This window comes from Electrona antarctica (genome assembly GCF_951216825.1).
Source record: "Electrona antarctica genome assembly, chromosome: 11".
Lineage (NCBI taxonomy): Eukaryota > Metazoa > Chordata > Actinopteri > Myctophiformes > Myctophidae > Electrona > Electrona antarctica.
In genome coordinates this window covers 12,026,865-12,047,892 of record NC_136792.1, presented here as the reverse complement: position 1 = coordinate 12,047,892, position 21,028 = coordinate 12,026,865, and the positions used below count along the sequence as shown (strand labels likewise).

The window sequence follows — 21,028 nt, the reverse complement described above, 5'->3', positions numbered from 1 at the left end:
GCTGGGTCACAGTTAGTATATAAACGCCTAATCACAATTATTTGAGATAATCATATTGCATAATTGTTATAATCGTTTCCATGTTGAAAAATGATAATATTTTCACACAGTGGAAATAGCAGCTCTACAAGCTCACAGCGTGTCGCTCACGGTCAGGTATTTCCATTACGTTGTTGTTTTTTTAATTCATCGACTGCCATTGGCAAAAATATTCGTCATTTCAATCCATCGTTCATCATGTGTTGTCAAAAACAAATTCAACCGGATCTAATGTTATAGTATAGCCTATTTACAAAAACATATATTTTTCTCTGGTTTCTGTTTCCAGGCAGCATTTGGGGTGAAAACACACTTTTATTTTCCAGATGATCGTCTTTCTTGTGGGTGTTTGTATAGTCATGGAGTGAAATGTTCTGTGGGTTAGTAAAAACCCTATAAAAATCGCTGACAGTGTGAGAGAAACTCTGCCATTTAATGAGTTCAGTTACTTAGTTCATTAACTGATAAGTACTGTATAAAGTTATTAACCCATTTAGGCCTGGAAAAGAAACGTTCGATCTGAAAGAATATATATTCAAAGATTTGTGCCGCGTTTACGATTTTTCAAAAATAGCAGACCTACAAGCTTGTAGCTTGTAGATCTGCTATTTTTCAATAGCTAAAGTATAACATAATGCTTAGTTAAAACACCAAAAGGGGTTCCCGTCCAGAATGGGTTAAAAGCCAAAAAGAAATGTCCAATGACAAAAACACAATTAGATCGCTAATCACGGGACAATGAATGTCCATGTAAAATGTCATCGTCGTGGCAGCCGTATATAATGCAACCCTAAATAAAACCATGTTGAAGCTCTTTATAAACTCCCATCCATCCATTCATTGGACGATGTTGTTGTTGTTGAGGAAACATGCAGCATCAATGAGCTGCTCTTTAAAGCGCAGGGCTGTTTTAGTGTGATTACAACCCAGTCTATAACCCTGCCCTTTACCAGAAATAAGACATTTCACTGCATTAAGCCATTCTGACCTGAGATCAGATTCTAAAAATGTCTTCTACATCCTGACAGTTTTCTGAAAAAGCTATGTTTCTATGTCAGTCGGTCTTCGATTTTACAAAAATAGCAGACCTACAAGCTCGTAGCGCGCCACTTGGTGGCGCGCTATGAGCTTGTAGATCTGCTATTTTTCAATAGAAAACATCAAAAGGGGTTCCCGCCCAAAATGAGTTAAGTCCATGTTAAACTGTCGCTCGTGTGCGCGCGTGTGCGTGCGTGTGTGTGTGTGTGTGTGCATGTGCGTGTGTGCTAAAAGTGCATAGGTCTCTGTTTTGCTACGTGGGGCTGGGTCAGCAGCTCTTTTTTATGAACAACTTGTGTAATTAGAGAAACACCATGGCAACTAATTACTTAATTGGAGCACAGTCTTTAAAATGAAAATGATGTCATCAGTATCCAGGAAAAGGCACCGATGTGTGCGCGTGCGTGCACACACACACACACACACACACACACACACACACACACACACACACACACACACACACACACACACACACACACACACACACACACACACACACACACACACACACACACACACACACACACAGTGAGTGGTGACCTACAGCCTTGCTGACATGAAGCCATCAACCTACCCTCTCCCCCTACTTGGGTGGTAATTGATTTCTCTGCTTTTTTCCCCTCATTTTTTTTCTCTATGTACTACTGGTTCCTGGTGTGTGTGTGTGTGTGTGTGTGTGTGTGTGTGTGTGTGTGTGTGTGTGTGTGTGTGTGTGTGTGTGTGTGTGTGTGTGTGTGTGTGTGTGTGTGTGTGTGTGTGTGTGTGTGTGTGCGCGTGTGTGTGTGCGCGTGTGTGCGTGCGCGTGTGTGTGTGCGTGTGTGCGTGCGTGCATGTGTGTGTGCGTGCGTGTGTGTGTGTGTGCGTGCGTGCGTGTCAGAGCGACAGCAAGAGAGAGAGAGAGACTTATTTGTGCAAAGAACATTAATAAAGGTCATGGCCGCGTGTGTGTGTGTGTGTGTGTGTGTGTGTGTGTGTGTGTGTGATAATTAATTAGGTAAATGTCTCCTCCCATCTCCTGACCTCAGCTGTACAGTACAATAACCTTCACACACTTTTAATACATTTAGGCCTGACGTCGAAATAAAAAAAAAGTCTTCTGAAAGAATATTATATTCAAATATTTGTGCCGCATTTTTACGATTTTTCAAAAATAGCTGACCTACAAGCTCGTAGCGCGCCACTCGGTGGCGCGCTATGAGCTTGTAGATCTGCTATTTTTCAATAGCTAAAGTATAGCATAATGCTTAGTTAAAACACAAAAAGGGGTTCTCGTCCAGAATGGGTTAATACATCATCTTTTTACATCCTTTCTCCCCCCTTTCGCCATTGAAAGACCTGCGGCATCGTCGTGACAACCATTCACATCACAAACCCATTATGAGTCCCAAAGTCACGCAGGGAGGTCTCGATCACAGCAACAGTGTTCGTCAATAACCTTTTTGTGTTAAAGGCACACAAAAGAAAATCTCAAAAATCACTCAAAAGCTACCAGAAAGTAATCTCCATAATCAGTTGGAACTTTTTGTAATTTATTATTATTATTTTTGTAAATGAATGGCGTACGACGTACAGTACGTGATCACACTGCACTACAGCGTCACGCAAAAGCGTCAACAGTATCAGATCTACAAGCTCGAAGTCACACATATCGAGCTTGTAGATCTGCTACTTTTGGATGCTTCACGTGATGCTTTAGTATGGCCTACAATAGAGTGCCAAAGTCCTGACGTCACTCGCTCATCCCCTGGTTCATGGAAGTCCTGACGTCACTCGCTCATCCCCTGGTTCATGGAAGTCCTGACGTCACTCGCTCATCCCCTGGTTCATGGAAGTCCTGACGTCACTCGCTCATCCCCTGGTTCATGGAAGTCCTGACGTCACTCGCTCATCCCCTGGTTCATGGAAGTCCTGACGTCACTCGCTCATCCCCTGGTTCATGGAAGTCCTGACGTCACTCGCTCATCCCCTGGTTCATGGAAGTCCTGACGTCACTCGCTCATCCCCTGGTTCATGGAAGTTTTTCTTTATGGAGAATAACATGGTGCCCTCTTAAAATGGTCTCATATAGAGTGTCGCAGTCCCGCCCCCTACCAGGGCCCAGGGAATGATTCTCCGTTCATTTTCCTCATAGACATTTCAGAAAGTATTTATTTAAAGACGCGGACAAAGCCAACTCTTGTCGTGACAAATCATGACAACAAACACAATTTTTCGGGCCAAACAAAGAACTAGAAAGTAGAAAAAAACGGCAGGTTTTTGTTGTTTTTCTTCTATGTAATTATTTGTTTGGTTCAAAATATTGTGTGTGTTGTTGTCATGATTTGTCACGACTCGAGTTGGCTTCGCACGACGCTTAAAAGGTCTTTAAATAAATACTTTTTGAAATGTCTATGGGAATGCATTGTGATTCATTTCCTGGGCCTGGCGTCATCATGAAAGGGGGCGGGACTGCGACGCTCTATAAGAATTGTGGTCCAAAAGGAGGTGTCTCTGTATCGTTTACGACCGTCAGTCACTCATATTTGATACGGTCTGTTTCTAGCGAAAATTTAACTAATACGGCAGCAGTAACATTAGCGTTTTCTCTCAGTCAGTTGATTCTTCATATCCATATGAGTGAAATGGCCTGGATGATTTGTTTATTTTTCAAACACAGTTCTTATAGGATTCCCTTATGGGGGTTAGAATGCAAATAAAAAGTACATGAACCTGTGGACTTAGCGCCCTCTAGCGATAGTGACGTCAGACGTCGGTGCTCTATAGGGCTATACTAGTAGTGCGTTAATTTATAAATTAAACAAATATAATAATAATTTAAAAAAAAACATACAAAAAGTAGTTAGAATATGGAGATAAGAGGTTTCTGCCCCACAACAACAACAACAATATATTGCAATAACAACGTGTGGTTGGTTGTCACAACATGTCTGTAGCCACAGCTGGACTGGTCTCATGGCACAGCAGTGTGATTCAGCACACCGTTTGGGAACCATTGTACAAAGTGCCATGTGATGCAGTGTGGGGAGAGGTCAATTGAGTGTGTGTGCACGTGCGTGTGTGTGTGTGTGTGTGTGTGTGTGTGTGTGTGTGTGTGTGCGCGCGTGCGTGTGTGTGTGTGTGTGCGTGTGTGTGCGCGTGCACGGGTGGGCGTGTGTGCGTATGTTTCATGTGGTGTGCCATGCTGTGACCCTTCCCCTCCATGTGCCTGTCACCCTATCCTCCTGCAAACCCCACCCTCTGTCTCTCGTCTGGGACCCCTGGTCTCGTCTTGATGAGGTGCGAATGAGCCCCCCCACACACACACACACACACGCACGTGCGTGTGCACACACAGGGTATTGTCATATAGCCCCGAAACCGGCCATTTTCGCTCACTGAAACCTGATGCTAAATTCATATTGTTACACATGCACGCACGCACGCACACACACACACACTGTGTAAGAGAGAAATGCAAGACAAACATAAACAAGTGTATGTGTAGCAAGGACCGCGGAGCCACGTGCACGCCCCCTTGACTGGTCTGTGAACCCTGATGGTCTCATGGTAAAACCTTATAGGAGCCACATGGCCACAGTCAGCCACCCAGGGAGACAGCCGTTTAACCTGCAATAGTCTGGCTCTGTGCGTGCGTGTGTGTGTGTGCGTGTGTGTGTGCGTGTGTGTGCGCACGCGCCAGTCTGACCACCCTGTTAGCCCATACATACTGCTACATGTTACAGTGATCATGACCAGGCCCGCGTCGTGGAATTGCATCCGTCTTTCGCGTACAATAAAGAATGATTAACCACTTTAAGCACTATTTCTATACGGAAATTAGGCCGGTCTCTACAAGCTCCCGGCGACGACGCATCGCATTGCGGAGCGTTGTGAGCTTGTACAGTAGATTTTTTTCCAACACAATGTTTTGAAATTCTTTTACAATCGATGTCACTTCCTTCATAATTCATATTGACGTGCTCTAAAACAGGCACGGCCAGGAGGGTTAATGTGCTTGACAGAGAGTGTAACAATCCAGGGGTCAATCTTTACACTCTCTGGGTAAAGTGTACACTTAACGCATTTTGGGCGGGAACCCCTTTTGGTGTTTTAAACATTATGTTATAATTTAGCTATTGAAAAATAGCAGATCTACAAGCTCATAGCGAGCCACCGAGTGGCACGCTATGAGCTTGTAGGTCTGCTATTTTTGAAAAATCGTGAAAATATTTATTTAAAAAAACTGGAGGATTTAGAAGATTTTTTTAAATTTTGAGGTCGGGCCTAAATGGGTTAAAAGAGTAGTTCACCCAAAAGATTACGTATGTTCTATCAATTAAACGCCTTGAATTCATTGAGATATGCAGTATATGTTGTAGGATTCCTAAGCCAATAATTTGGCCAATCATTTGATGACTGGTGTAGTCTCACTGAGTCTCCTATATTGACCGATGGCCCGGTCATCAAATTATTGGCACAGGAATGTGAGCAAAATAATAATAATAAAAAAGAATGAATGAATTCAAGGCTTCATGGGGAGTATAATTGCGACGCGCTATGAGCTTGTAGATCTGCTATATTCAGCAATGATTATTCAACCCATATTGACCTGAGATCAGATTCTAAAAATGTCTTCTACATCCTGACAGTTTTCTGAAAAAGCTATGTTTATATGTCATTCTTCGATTTTTCAAAAATAGCAGACCTACAAGCTCGTAGCGCGCCACTTGGTGGCGCGCTATGAGCTTGTAGATCTGCTATTTTTCAATAGCTAAAGCATAGCATAATGCTAACACCAAAAGGGGTTCCCGCCCAAAATGGGTTAATGTAGTGCAAAAACAGAAAGGTTGCTACTGCTCAACAACTCAAATGGGGTACAAACGGAGCTGCTACCTTTTTTAACACATTTGAAATCGGAGGCTCTTTGTATACTATTTTAAGTTGTTAAATGCTCCTAATTGTCCCAAAAGTGACTGTAAAAGACTGCTGCTAATTGTTTCCAAAAGCTTTATACCCTCGCCAACATGTCTAACGTTGGAATGTGACGTAACAAAATGCTGTACCCCGTCCAACTGTACATTCAATTCCCCATTTGTTTTTCTTATATCGTTTTTTTAAATCATGTTTTGTCCCTTGCTTTGGCAAAAACAAATTCTCATGCCAAAAAAAGCCTCCTTTGAATTGAATTGGAAGGTTCTGGTGAATGTGACCTTCAATTAATAAGAAAATAATAACACAAATACCCAATTTGCTGCATCCAAAATGAGCTCTCTCTAATCTAACCTCAGATTACTGTTCAATGCACAATCAGAAGGTTTTTACTGTACAGTATGTGGATTAAATCAAACGTTCGAGCAACAGCGACAATCTCATTAACGTTATCATCCACCGGATCTCATAATTCACCTTCATGTTAACTACTATATCAGCGTCTCTGCCGGGAGGTAACCTCATAAGTCCAAAACTATTACTTTTAACCCATTTTGGGCGGGAACCCCTTTTGGTGTTAGCATTATGTTATGCTTTAGCTATTGAAAAATAGCAGATCTACAAGCTCATAGCGCGCCACCGAGTGGCGCGCTACGAGCTTGTAGGTCTGCTATTTTTGAAAAATCGAAGAACCACTGACATAGAAACATAGCTTTTTCAGAAAACTGTCAGGATGTAGAAGACATTTTTAGAATCTGATCTTAGGTCAAAATGGGTTAAGGATTCAAATACAAATACAAATAAAACATCAAATATCTACAAGCGTTTGGAGTCCGTGGATCTGTTACTGTTGATGCTTTTGATGCTCTGGCTGTAGTGCAGTATGATGCAGTATGGCGTTCATTTACGTGAAACAAACAAACAGACAGTTCTAAGATAAGAGGTCCGGTACATTCACCTCGCCCTCCCTCAGGTTTCCGATAACACACTGAAGTGAAGTGTAAATGTAGAGAATGCAGCGTCGTGCTGCTTCCATTGTGACGCAGAGCTGAATGTATCCTATTATGGGATGGTCTCGCGGCAGCAGGTTAATTGATAAGACTGACCCGAGAAACGATTAGCGATCAGAGGGCAAAAGGGGGCGGGGGTGGGTGGGCTGGTGCTGTCAATCATGTGTCCACTTGAAGAGAGTCGAGCGGGAAGGGTGGGAGGGGGGAGGGGGTATTTGGGGCTCGTGGCCCGGGCTCATGGTGATGTCGCCCCATCGTGTGGTGGTGGTGGTGGGGGGGGGGGGAGAGGGTAGCGTTGGCAAATGAGACGTGTCGTCGGGTAGATATTGGTATAGATATGATTAAGCTATCGGTCGCCAAAGTGACAACCGTGTCAGCCAGCGTCAGACTCAGCATCCCATTACGCCGGGGACAACAGGGGTCATCATCGGGGGTTAGTCGAATTCAGCACGCGTCCCCCCCCCCCCTGTCCCCCCCCCCCACCCCGCTACCCCTACTCCTCAACGGGACCACCGGCGTCCAGGACAGGGAGGTCAACTAATCACCTCGCCAGGGGAGGGGAGGGAGGGAGGGAGGCGGCCTGCCTGCCGCCTCCCTCCGAGGGGGGAGGGGTCGGATGGGGTGGGGTGGGGTGGGGTGGGGTGAGAGGGTGTGAAAAAAAATCAACTTTAAATTTGCGGTGATGAAAAATCAATGAAGCGGTAATTGCTTGGCTTATCACCGTTGCAACGAAACAAATTGGGAGGTAAGGAAGGCGAGAAAGACAGAGAGAGAAAAAGGGGGGGGGGGGGGCTCTACTTCTTGGCTGCCGTGGTGAGCCGAGCTTGTGGATCGGCTATTTACCGACACCCTGGCGTGCACACCAAGTACAGTATAAACCAGCCATTTGTGGGGCGCTCCGGTGAGCCAAGGCAGGACGGGCGGGGAGGGAGGGTGGGGGATGGGCGTGGCGGGGAGTAAAGGGGCGGCGGGGGAGGTGGGGGGGGGGGGGCTCCTCGTGATAATTAAATCTTCTCACACTGATTTTCTGCCAAATTTATTTCCCCGGGGACCATAACTCTTGATTCAGTGCTTACAAGCCAGGCATAACTAATCATTTCAACGTGGTGGGGGGGGGGGGGGACCACAAACCTGAATGAATGGGGAAAAGAGAGAGAGAGAGAGAGAGAGAGAGAGAGAGAGAGACAGAGAGAGAGAAAGGAGAGAAGGGGAGGGAGGGGGGGCACTAGAACTGCCTCAACAGCACAAATCATCTCTACATCAAACATTATTTAGAGAGAGACAAAAATCACATCGTGGTGTAACGAGCGATTCTGCTCCCCGTATGTTTCCCTACGTCTGTTTTAAAGGAAATGAGGTGTAATTAATTGTCAAGTTTCTTTCTCCTCCGCCCCCCTCCCCTCCCCTCCCCTCCTCCTCTCTCTCTCTCTCTCTCTCTCTCTCTCTCTCTCTCTCTCTCTCTCTCTCTCTCTCTCTCAAAGCTGTGCATGCCACGGAAAGGGGGAGAAAAAAAAACCTTCGATCTTTTAATTCCGGGAACAAATAAAATCCCCATAAAAAGCGGCGAACGAGGAGTGTCAGTCGGTTCAATATTCCTCCGGCTCTCTCCGTCCCGCGGCGTGATTGCGTTGAACATAATAACACAACAAATAGGGGCCATCTATCCCGTGTAACGGCAGGACGATGAGGCAGAGTCCGCGCGGGGTCGATAGGCGGTCGATGCAAACTGGATTTTCTTACATCAAAATCACTGAGACTGATCTTCCTTCAGTGTAGAGTGCACAATAGCAATACAGTGAACCCACCGCACCTCCACCACCACCACCCACCCACCCACCCCTTGAGGCCGGGTGAGGATAGCATAGCCAGTGGGAAGAGCCAGACTTGTCGAGGGTGATTCATACTTACTCGCGGTGGTGTCGCACAGTGCAAATAGCCAATCTACAAGGCCACAGCGGCGCGGCTTTGACGCGCCATGGGCTTCGAACGTGAGCGTTGTGATGACTCGGTGCTTCAGGAGGTCGGCAGCCACAACGCCTCATCGCGACGATTGGTCTATATCCTGTCGGCGCGCTCGCAATTATCGCTGGGTTGATATTCACGAGGCGCCCGCCGCCCGGTACCGTGCATGCGTCGCATCCCGCAACGACACGAATCTCTGTGTTGGAGTTAATGCGGTGAGATAATGGACAAGAGAATCGCCCGTGTTTACCAGTGGCTGAATTTCTCCGCTTGTCCTTCAAGCGGTGGCGTCTCCAACCCCCCCGGCCACGCCACAACGACAACACAAGGGTGCATGAAAAAAAAAAAAAAAAAAAAGGTAGCGGGGCGCGCCACACCGCGGCCCCGGTAATTAAAACATTTAAGGCAGAAAAAAGCCCCCCACCACCCCCTCCCACAACCCCCCACGCTCCAGCGGGTGTGATAGGGGGGTCACGCGCCTGTAGATTCTAATTTGCGTGCCATTTGTATTCATGACAGGCGCGTGCTAAATATTTAACAGCGGTCCAGCAGGAGTTTGTATTGTTGGGCCTTTCCAGGTCAAATAATTTGATTTCAAGGCAGATTACATTAGGCGTCAACGTAGCGACGCCGCCGCTCTCACTTGGCTCTCATTTCCTGTCTTTTATTACGGGCCCAGATAGGCCACCAAACCCAAGGCAGGGGGATTATAGACGAGAGCTTGTTATCCACCGACTAGTTATTAGTTTCAATTAGAAAAGGGATCACATCGTTCCGTCGCTGCCGTCGGCCCGGAAACCTCGCATCTCCATGTTGGGTTTATTTATTACTTTTTGTGTTTTGTCTTAATTTTTTTTTGGACATACAAGGTTTCCTCCCGACAGAGACATTTCATTAATATGGGTCCAGCGCACGCACGCACACACACACACACACACACACCCCCACCCCCCCCGCCGCCACGGCTGGTACTTTGTGAACGCACGGCTTAACGCGCACATTGTTAATGAAGGAGCATGCGGAAATTCTAGTTGACTGACAAATATGTCTAGTCGAGCGGATAATCACAGGCAACAAGGAAAAAAATATTAATTCAAACAAGTGAAGGCGCGCAAGCGCACATTAAATAGTTTATACTCATATTGATTCCTGTCTTAGCGGAGACATCCCTTCGGTTTGGGTAGGACTATATTCACCCTCCCACCACGTTTCTGTCCAACATGCAAGGCCAGAAACCGAGTCCAGGCACTCTCCCTGTTTCAGCCTTACAGCCGTGATTGACAACAGGGCTAGTTAAACGGTGATGAGGCGTTAATGGATGCAAGGTCGGGGGGAGAGAGAGAGAGAGGGAGGAGGAGGGAGGAGGGGGAGGGGGAGGAGAGATGGGGCTTGGCTGAATATTTAATGGTCATATAATTCCCGAACACAGACACACACAGACCGACAGGTACACACCCCAACCCGTGACCTGTCCTACGCATGCAGCGCGTAATTAGGGAAACAGTCCTTTCGTTTTTTACTGCCAAAAGAGCAAACGGTAGGTATATAATATCCCCCCCGCCCTAATGATATGGGTTAAAAAGCTATTATACGTCTCATTAAAATATATGATCTCCCAATATGGCGGTGGTTTGAGGTGATGGGCAGAGAGCAGCACAGGGCGAAAATACCATCTGCGGGCTTACAGGCTTGCATCCAAATCTGGCTGACATTATGCCGCCTTTCGCAAAGATAACGACGCACATAAAAAAAAAGGGGGCAAGAAAATACTCTGTAAAATACAAGTGGGAACCAGGGTTTCTGTGCACACCATTGTTTAGAGCGTGTTTAACCCTTTTAGATCTGGGAACGATTCTACATAATGTCTTCTAAATCCTGACAGTTTTCGGGCAGTATTATGCGTGTCTTAAGTACCAGGTCTTATGACTTAACTTAAGACCTGGAGGCGTGGTCAATGCTGTTTGGCCACTCAGAATAGCCAAATGGCATTGATCACGCCTCCAGGTCTTAAGTTAAGTAATAAAACCTGGTACTTCAGACACGCATAATACTGCCCTATGTTTCTATGGCAGTTGTTCTCAAACAATTTTCATGTCAAGGACCCCCAGAATTATAAGTATTTGGCCACGGACCCCCATCTGAAAATATGTTGTTGGACCCCCCAGAAGCAAAAAATTGAGTTAAAAATGTTGCTATGTCAAAAATAGCAGACCTACAAGCTCGTAGCGCGGCACTCGGTGCCGCGCTACGAGCTTGTAGATCTGCTATTTTTCAATAGCTAAAGTATATAACATAAAGCTTGAAACACCAAAAGGGGTTTCCCGCCCAAAATGGGTTAAGGGCTTTTGAAGTGGCGGCATGGCTTTCGTGCGAGAACGACTTACAGCTTATACGGGAGAGAGTTTTGACGGCAATTTAATTCCGCGGCGGCTGGCTAATGTGGCTCCACTCTTCACAAGCAACTTTGAACGAGTAAACAAGGGGAAAGAAAGAGGATGGAATTAATAGTCTTCGCTGTATACGCATATGCACACGCGCACACACACACAGCACAGCTTCTATCTTCTTCGAATTGTTATCTGTGATGGTAATTGGACAATGGCAAGCTGGTATCTCTCTTAATCCTATATCTCTCATTCGCCTCATTGTCTCTCCATCACTTTGTTTTTTATTCACACGGGTTTGTGTGTGCGCGCACGCACACGCACACGCACACACACGCAGACACACACACACACACACACACACACACACTACAATTGCATGTTAGAGGAGTATGCGTAGACTACCCAAATATTTGGCCAGAGGTGCCGTGTTCCACTGCAATATACAGTAAAGGCTACATCCTGCAAAGCACATGAAACCAAAGCAAACCAAACCACACCACTTACAAGCAGCAGCCAACATGGCTAATCCAGCTCTATTCAAACACTGGAGAGATGCCAGGGGACAGTTCTGTTCAGGCCAGAGAAGAGGGGGAAAAAACCCTCCTTATTTCTCCCAATACAGCCACCGGCAGTCAGTCAGTCACTCTCTCTCCATATCTCTCATTATCACTGATCGGAAGCTAAAAACAGACAAAACTGTAATAGCCTAGCCTTATAACCTATTAAAACCGGGAAAGCATTGTGTGTCATTTTAAGATATTGTTTGCGTTGGCTATTCAAGAATAGCAGATGCACAAGCTCACCGCTCACCAGCTCACCGCTCACCAGCTCGTACAGCTGCTTACTTTTGAACTTTTTTTTTTAATGATATTTAAAGTGTGAGAACTACCGATTTAGAAGTCGTTTGCATAATCGGCCTCAGGTGTTAACGGGCTAAACGAGCGTCTTCCACCATCCATCCAACCATCCATCTCATTTCTCTCCATCTCGCTCCCTACTCTTTCATGTACCCCAGTTTTCGTTTGGATGTTGTATTCTTCAGCCATTGAAAAGAAGCATCATCTGGCTGCCCTCAACCAGAGAACTAACCCCCTTTCTTTTTCAAGTGAAGAATACTTTGTTAACTGACGACCACGGAGGCCAGTTATTGATCCTCTCTCTCCCAGGGATGGAAGGAAGGCCTGCTGATAAAGAGACAACCACCAGTCATCAGTGTCTCTCTCTCTCTCTCTCTCTCTTCTTCGCAGCAGGGCCCTGTGCTGCTGCTGTGTGTGTGTGTGTGTGTGTGTGTGTGTGTGTGTGTGTGTGTGTGTGTGTGTGTGTGTGTGCAGCCATCATAATAATAGACTTGCATATCATAGCATGGAACATGAATCGAGCTTCGCGGTGGTTTTCGATTAGCGCCCGGCTAACTCAAACGGCTTCCACCCTGTCCGGGACCCGAGTCTATTTATGAGTGTGGAGTGTAGGTGGTGAGGATGCTCTCTCTCTCTGTCTCTCTCTCTCTCGATCACACACACACACACACCGTCTTTGCCCTCCTCCTGAAGAATTTGTTCATTTTAGTCGTGTTAGTGGATGAAGCAGAAACTTTCCAGTGGCGTAGACCTGCCGGGAGGGCCTCTGTAGGGAGGGCCCCTGCAGGGAGGGCCCCTGCAGGGAGCCGTGGGAGACCCCTAGTGACCTGTGGTTTAGCAGTGGCGTCACCTCCTGCCTCCCATTGGGGGGAAGGGCCGGGCGTGTTGGAGTGTTATGTGTCAAACACTATGTAAAAGAGCAGCTCGCTCGCACGCACGCACTAATTTTTACTAATATTTTTACTAATATTGTTCCTGCTGTTCTATATACTGCCAAACAGGTGAAACAATCACAGATTGAGGCTTTGACCTTTGCTTATATGAAATATCCGAGAGTAATTAACCTTTTATGGGAAATGCTTCTTAACATTGTCATAGTTTGACCACATCAAATGCTCTAAACTTGAATGAATAACCGAAAGCCGCCTATCTACAAGTTCTCAATGTTTTGCAAACACATTGAGTGCTTGTCCAAGGTTCAAGGTTGTACTTTATTGTTACATCTTGTGAACAGGTACATAAGAGTAAAACTTATTTTTGTATGCTTGTAGATCGCTACACATCATACTACTACCAGTAAGACGCCTGAGGCCGAGAAGCGACCTCGCCCTATCGCGTGCACGCATCCGCCTCGTTGACGGCAGACTAATCACAATTATTTTATACATAACCGTCAATCGTTTCCCTGTTGAAAAATGTCCATACATTTTCAGAAATAGCAGATCTACAAGCGTACAACATGTTAATGTCACTTGGTGACATGTTGTAACTAAGCTTGTAGATCAACTATTTCCGCTATTTGGAACATTTTTGGAAAGAAAAAAAATATTAAAATGTGTTAAATGTGTCAGTGATTTATTTGTACATTACGAAGCCCAAAAGGCAAACAGAAATACAAATTGTAACGTCCCATGCATGTGCAATGCATACAAAATTGTAATGGTGGCAGCCCTGGTGAAGGGATGGAGACACCAGTGGTTCCCAAAGTGGGGTCCGGGGACCCCTAGGGGTCCTTGAGGGAGTTCCAGGGGGTCCCCAGCTAAATGATATAGTTAGGAACTAAATGGACCCTTATGGGTCTGTAACTCAGAGAGTGTACAAATGGACCCGTTACTCTCTGCGTTAAATTAAGTTTGATTTTACAATATGTATTGGGGTCCCAGAGATAGAAATTAAATAGGGGGCCGTAGCCTAATTCAGGTCAAACCGGGGGCCCTAGAGCCGTATACATATTCTCTTATGGGGGTCCTTGGCATGTATTTTCAAACAGGGGGTCCTCAGGCTAATGAGCTAATGATCATTTTGGGGGTCCTTGACATGAAAAGGTTTGGGAACCACTATTCTACACAACAGAAGAAGAAGGTTGGGTAGGAGGAAGAGGAGGAGGTGAAATGTAAACAATAAATAGAGTGGAAGAGTTAAAGAAGGAGAGAAATTAAGTAGTAGAAAGAGAAGAGCATTAGTCAGGCAGAAACCTCTTGTCTCCATATTTTATCAACGCCATCCATGCTTGACAATCGAAAATGCAGCGTGAAGCAAGACGTTTGGGGTTTCATATCTCCTAGCTTTGCCTGTTTTTGAATTTTAAATCTAAAAAGTAACAGTTTTGGACCTAGTTTCTACCTGGCAACTGACAGAGATGATATTTCTAAGGAAATTAATGCCATAGTATGTCATACTACAAAAACTAAAGCACTGGTACAGTAGTAAAAAATATATATATATTTGGATCCTGAATGGTTTTGGACATTCTGAGGTTTTCAGCCGACAGCAACGAAACAATGATAGGACATATTTATTATATAAAGTAAAGAATAGAATAAAAAACAAAAGGAAGCATCATGAGACAAAGAGAGACAGAATTATCTCAATTCGTAAAGTGACTAATATACAAATTGAGATAATTAATTCTTACCAATACCAGGAGACCGCATTACGTCTGCAGAGCTAATTCATTTGTGATGGCTGGACTTTTAATTTGCCTAAAAGGTCAGGTCACCGTTAACCACTTAACCCATTTAGGCCTGACGTCGACATTTAAAAAATGTCTTCTAAATCCTGACAGTTTTCTCGTTCTCAAACATATTCATGTCAAGGACCCCAAATATATATGACATTGGCCGCCGACCCCCATCTGAAAATATGTAGTTCCAGGGACCCTCCCAGTAGCAAAGATTTGAGTTAAAAACTCGCTCTGAAATAATATATATTCAATGATTTCAGGCACATCAAAAATAGCAGACCTACAAGCTCGTAGCGCGCCACTCGGTGGCGCGCTATGAGCTTGTAGATCTGCTATTTTTCAATAGCTAAATTAACATAATGCTTTAAAACACCAAAAGGGGTTCCCGCCCAAAATGGGTTAAGCACTGCTATTATACTTCATGGTATGGCGGTGTGTCGCGGCGTAAATAGCCGACGTACAAGCTCACAGCACGTCAGATCGCGAGGGCATTGCGAGTCTGTAGATCGCCGGCCATCTTCCGCTCTCTTTGAAAATGCTTGACATTTTAATAATTCTTTCTATAATTCTATAATGACATCGTGCCCGAAATAGGTTAACCGAGGTTGAAATTGGTTAAAGGTCACAGTGTGGAGAGAGGAAAGGCGAGAGGGAGGGAGGGAGGGGGAGAGAGAGAGAGAGAGAGAGAGAGAGAGAGAGAGAGAGAGGGAGAAAGAGAGAGACAGAGAGAGAGGGAGATTGAGAGAGAGACAGAGAGAGACAGAGAGAGACGGAGAGAGAGAGAGAGAGAGAAGAGAGAGAGAGAGAGAGAGAGAGAGAGAGAGAGAGAGAGAGAGAGAGAGAGAGAGGGAGAGGGAGAGGGAGAGGGAGAGGGAGGGAGAGAGAGAGAGAGAGAGAGGGAGAGAGAGAGAGAAAGAGAGGGAGATTGAGAGAGAGACAGAGAGGTACAGAGAGAGAGGGAGAGACAGAGAGAGAGAAGGAGAGAAAGAGAGCGAGCGAGAGAGAGGGAGAGGGAGAGGGAGAGAGGGAGAACGAAAAGATGGGGAGAGATATGAGGAGAGATGGAGAAAGAGAGAGACAGAGAGGGAGGGAGATTGAGAGAGAGACAGAGAGGGAGGGAGATTGAGAGAGAGACAGAGAGGGAGGGAGATTGAGAGAGAGACAGAGAGGGAGGGAGATTGAGAGAGAGACAGAGAGAGAGAAGGAGAGAGAGAGTCTAGCAGTACTAAACACCTACAGTAAATCAGATGATGGGACCACGCACACACTTGACAGGTGAATATTTGATATTCTCATTTATATCACGCTGAGGTGAGTGCAGGGTCATTATTCCATCTAAGGCCTTTTATTACCGCTAGCAGATCCACCGCAAATTACTCTTGACTTCATTTGAATGTGTGTATCAAGATAATCTGCCTGCCTGCAAACACGTGCGCGCGCGTGTGACTGTGTGTGTGTGTGTGTGTGACTGTGTGTGTGTGTGTGTGTGTGTGTGTGACTGTGTGTGTGTGTGACTGTGACTATGTGTGTGTGCTCGCGTCCTACATCAGCAGCAGTAGGAGGTTCAGGTTGACAGGGTGGATTTACTAGCTGCACTGCTAAGCACATTACGACGCCGTCCAAGTGCAGTCATCTAGTACGTATCTGCATGAGATTCCAGCTGTCACCTTAACAGCCCACCGGTGTCATCAGCACCGCCGCAGCTCATGCCTTGTGGAACGGCCCGAGCCAGCAGAATTAATACACACACGCGCATACACGCACACACACACACGCACGCACGCACGCACGCACACACAAAACTCACGTTCTTCCTGCTTCTTGCGGGCTTCTTCCTCTCTCTGAGCCACCTTGGCCTTCAGAACTTCATCAGTTTTAGCTGTAGAAAACACAGAGAGAGAGAGCGAGAGAGAGAGAGCGAGAGAGAGAGAGAGAGAGAGAGAGAGAGAGAGAGAAACATAACCACATCAGCTGTAGAACACACACAGAAAACAAGTGCATTGCACACAATCAAGCCAATGGCCCCTGCTCTTCCATCACCCCGATGGAACTGGGTGAAACAGGGTTCTTTTTTCTTTCCTAATACAGAACCAGTTCTGAGTGGTTTCCACTGAAACTGAATTGGTTCAGAACCCTAAAAGACCCAACTCTAATCAGAACCCTAATAAAAGTTGATTCGGAAAATCAGAACTGGAAGCAAAACATGGCCGCCAGACGGTTCTGTGAAAGCACCACGGTTGCAAGAACCTATAGGATGGAACCAGTTCTAGAACCACAGTTCTGTTGGGGGAAAAGATTCCAGACTCCTACAGTACAGGTAGATATTGTAACTTTATGTTTTTTTCTTTCTTTTCTTTTCTTCTTTCTCTAATATTTTTTTATCCCACGATTTTGCAACCCATTTTTTTCACCCAGTGTCAATTATCTAATGTAATCCTGGCCGCTACACTTCCTCTACCAACCTGAGGGGGGGGGGCAGCGGACTGACATCATGCTTCCTTCTATGCATGCGGAGTCCAAGCTGCTTCTTTTCACATGACAGGGGGGAATTTCCCCGGCCGGACGTAGCGCGTGGAAGGTACACGTTATTCCGACCAGTTCCATTCCCCTCCATCAGGCGCCTCGGCTGACCAGGGGGAGGTAGTTTAGAGACCAGGATTACTGCATGTTTTTTGTGAGGGTAGCTTCCCTAGGGGACATGGGGAGAACATGCAAACGCCACACAGAAAGGCCTTCTTTTCTTCTTTTAATGAACGCCCTACCACTACAGCATCACACAAAAGCATAATAAAAAGTAGGAGATCCGCAAGCTGGAAACGTGGCGAGAAGGGGCGACTTTTGAGCTTGTGGATCTTGAATTTGGATCATGAACAGTTACAGTTTGGGACATACAGTATGAGGTTCTGAACAGTTACAGTTACAACAACACATACTGGAAGTAAAGAACGAAAGAAAGAAATAGAAAAGATTCAACATATAGACTAGATCAAAAATAAGTACAGGTAGAATGGTAGATAATAAAAACTAAAAACCTCTTAAGGCAGATATGGTAAAACATCTCTTTAGAAGCAATGGGGGATGTGCAGAAGAAGAGGGGGAGGATCATTAGGAACAATTTGCACAGCAGGCAGACAGCGTATACGTACATACATACATATATATATATATACATACGTACATACATGCATTCATTTCCCTTATCCATTTCAAAACATTTGAAGCACATTTTGAAAACAGATCTTCAAAACTGCGACGCACGTCGACGTGACAAGGGCTCCTCACAACAATCCTTGCTTTGTGTGAGTGTGCGAGAGTCTCTCGATATTCATTAATTCACCTACGTCCTTTATACACACTCTGACATTACATATTATTTATTATTTAATCGTATGCGAGAAATGCATGCATGATATTGTATGAAAATAAGTCGTTAAATGTCTGCTGTCTCAATGGAGAGATTTTCAATTGACGTCCGAAAGAAATACAGTAAAGATGACTGCGGATCCAGTGTCCAATCCGGTCTGCTTCAAAGCACGTAGACATTGTCAACTAGTAAAGCACAGGGTTTACAGTTGGAGGCCATCGATATTGTCCTTTTCTTTTTGCTGAGGTTTGCGTGATCTGCGCAAAAGGACAGTTAACCCATTTTGGGCGGGAACCCCTTTTGGTGTTTTAAACATTATGTTATAATTTAGCTATTGAAAAATAGCAGATCTACAAGCTCATAGCGCGCCACCGAGTGGCGCGCTACGAGCTTGTAGGTCTGCTATTTTTGAAAAATAGCTGTGAAAATATTTATTTCAGAAAACTGGAGGATTTAGAAGGATTTTTTAAAATTTTGAGGTCAGGCCTAAATGGGTCAAATGATAAGGGACAATATCGGTGGCACCCAACTGTATGTCTCAATGGAAGAGTATTATAATAGGGATGGACCACCAACAACCACTGCAGAGGTACTAACACACCGTTGCTGTTGGGCAGAAAACTCTTATCTCCATATTTTAACTTTTTCGTGTTTATTTTTTTCGTAAATTAACATTCTCTACTTGATCATACTACGGTAGCCTGGCTGGGCCATACTAACATCACACTGCAGAGGGCTTTTTATTTATTTTTCACCAGCACATCACGTCTGGCCACATGCGAGGCCAATACTACACCGTCGGCCTGGGCTGGCTTAGCGGTCCAGGCACCTTGGCTGGTAATCCAGCATGACAGTGTGTCGCGGGTTCGAGTCCCGATCCCGATGAACTTTACTGTGTGTCTTCCCCCCCATCTCTCTCCCCATTTCCTGTCTACTATACATTATCAATAAAGGCAAAAAACCCAACAAATATCTTAACACCTTGAACGCCGGAGGGCGCAGTAGAGCTTACGAGAAGAAACTTTAACATGAGCGCAGATGGGACACGCTCCCTATATGGCCAGACCTCATCAAACCCTATTGGCCTATGCACTCAAGACACTGCCCCCGCTGCTACCCTTAGATCTCCATATATGGAGCTGACCTGTTCTGACATTCCATACGTTGATCTGACCTCAACAAACCCTGAACACTCAAGACACGCTCCATATATGGCCAGACCTCATCAAACCCTGAACACTCAAGACACGCTCCATATATGGCCAGACCTCATCAAACCCTGTACACTCAAGACACGCTCCATATATACCAGTACAGAATTCATTCCATATGTTGATCTGACCCCCCAATGCAAAGCGCCAGCCCTCGCCCAGCAGTCTGCCGTCACCCAGGCGGATATGTTGATCTGACCCACCATTCCAAAGCGCCAGTGCTCGCCCAGCAGTCTGCTGTCACCCAGGCGGATGCGTGCACGCGACCTTGGTCGCTTCTCGCCCTCAGGCGTCTTACTGTTATTAACATACTCTAGTAATAGTATCATCTCACACAGATTGGTTTCATTCATTAAAATAAGTCAATAAGATTGTAGCTTTAACCAGCGATAAAAGAAAAGTCTCAAGCCGGCGCAGACGTGAATATGCAAATGTTTAACGTTTAAAAATTCCCTAACCAATATATATGTTTTAAAGAGACATCGCGTGTGAATGAACCGCTGCTCTGATGTGCATCCCCTCCCCTCCCACCCCACCCCACCCCCCCAACGCACACGCCGCCACAGTAAAAACACGTAAACAGCGCGCGTGTTCTCCAGAGCTGTTCATCGTCCCGGCATAATGAAAAGCTTAAGAGAAATTGAAGCACTGGGGGTAAACACTCGTCTCTGCGTTTTTAAACATCTCATCACAAGCACCCGTGTTGTCTCTGTATAGCCACCCTCCCCCGCCCGCCGCATAATCAAGATGTTAAGGGCACATTAAAAAAATATAATGGCGCATATGGCAGGACTATCAATACTGCCTCTAAATTAATTACATTTGGGTCGTGGCGCATCATTTATTTCGGGGCATTAGGGCCTCGGCGGAGCCATTGGGCTTTATTGCGATCTCACTCGGCTGATGAGTGTGAGTATGTAAAATTGAGTCTCCAATATCATTACACTTAATGAGTTGAAACTTTCAGAAACAAGAGGGGTTGAGTGAGCGAGAGAGGAGCACAGAGACAGGGAGAGAGAGAGAGAGAGAGAGAGAGAGAGAGAGAGAGAGAGAGAGAGAGGGAGAGAGAGAGGGAGAGAGCCTTGTGCATTGTGTTGGGGAAGTTAATACAATATGAGAGTGGGTGTGTAAGTGTTTTAGAGCGCATACAGAATGTTTGTGTCGGGGCACAAATGTGGGTGTTTGAATGTGGTTTAATGCATCCACATGGGAGGGATGCCTGCGTGTGTGCGCGCGCGTGCGTGCGTGCGTGCGTGCGCATCCATTTAGCAGGCGAGCGTGCACAAACCCGCTAGTCAAGTCTGTGTCTATAAGTCATGCTATAATATACCAAATGAAAGTATGACTTAAGACACATATTAGGTGTATATACACATGTGTGTGTGTGTGTGTGTGTGTGTGTGTGTGTGTGTGTGTGTGTGTGTGTGTGCGCGCGCGTGCGTGCACGCGTGCACGCGTGTGTGTGTGTGTGTGCGTGCGCGTGTGCGTGTGTGCGTGCGTGCGTGCGTGTGTGTGTGTGATCCAGAAGGCCAGAGGTGGTGGCGGTCTCGCTGTGACTGCTGCGCT

The 21,028-nt window shown here is 45.7% G+C and overlaps 1 protein-coding gene across 2 annotated transcripts in view; it reads right to left on the bottom strand.

Moving 5' to 3' along the window:
- rsrc1 (arginine/serine-rich coiled-coil 1) overlaps positions 1-21,028 on the bottom strand; it is a 215,671-nt gene that overhangs the window by 33,891 nt on the left and 160,752 nt on the right. For both annotated transcript variants that reach the window (XM_079514853.1, XM_079514852.1), the window contains exon 7: positions 16,695-16,766. In XM_079514853.1, the coding sequence (XP_079370979.1) occupies positions 16,695-16,766 (72 nt within the window). The remainder of the gene's footprint in view (positions 1-16,694; positions 16,767-21,028) is intronic.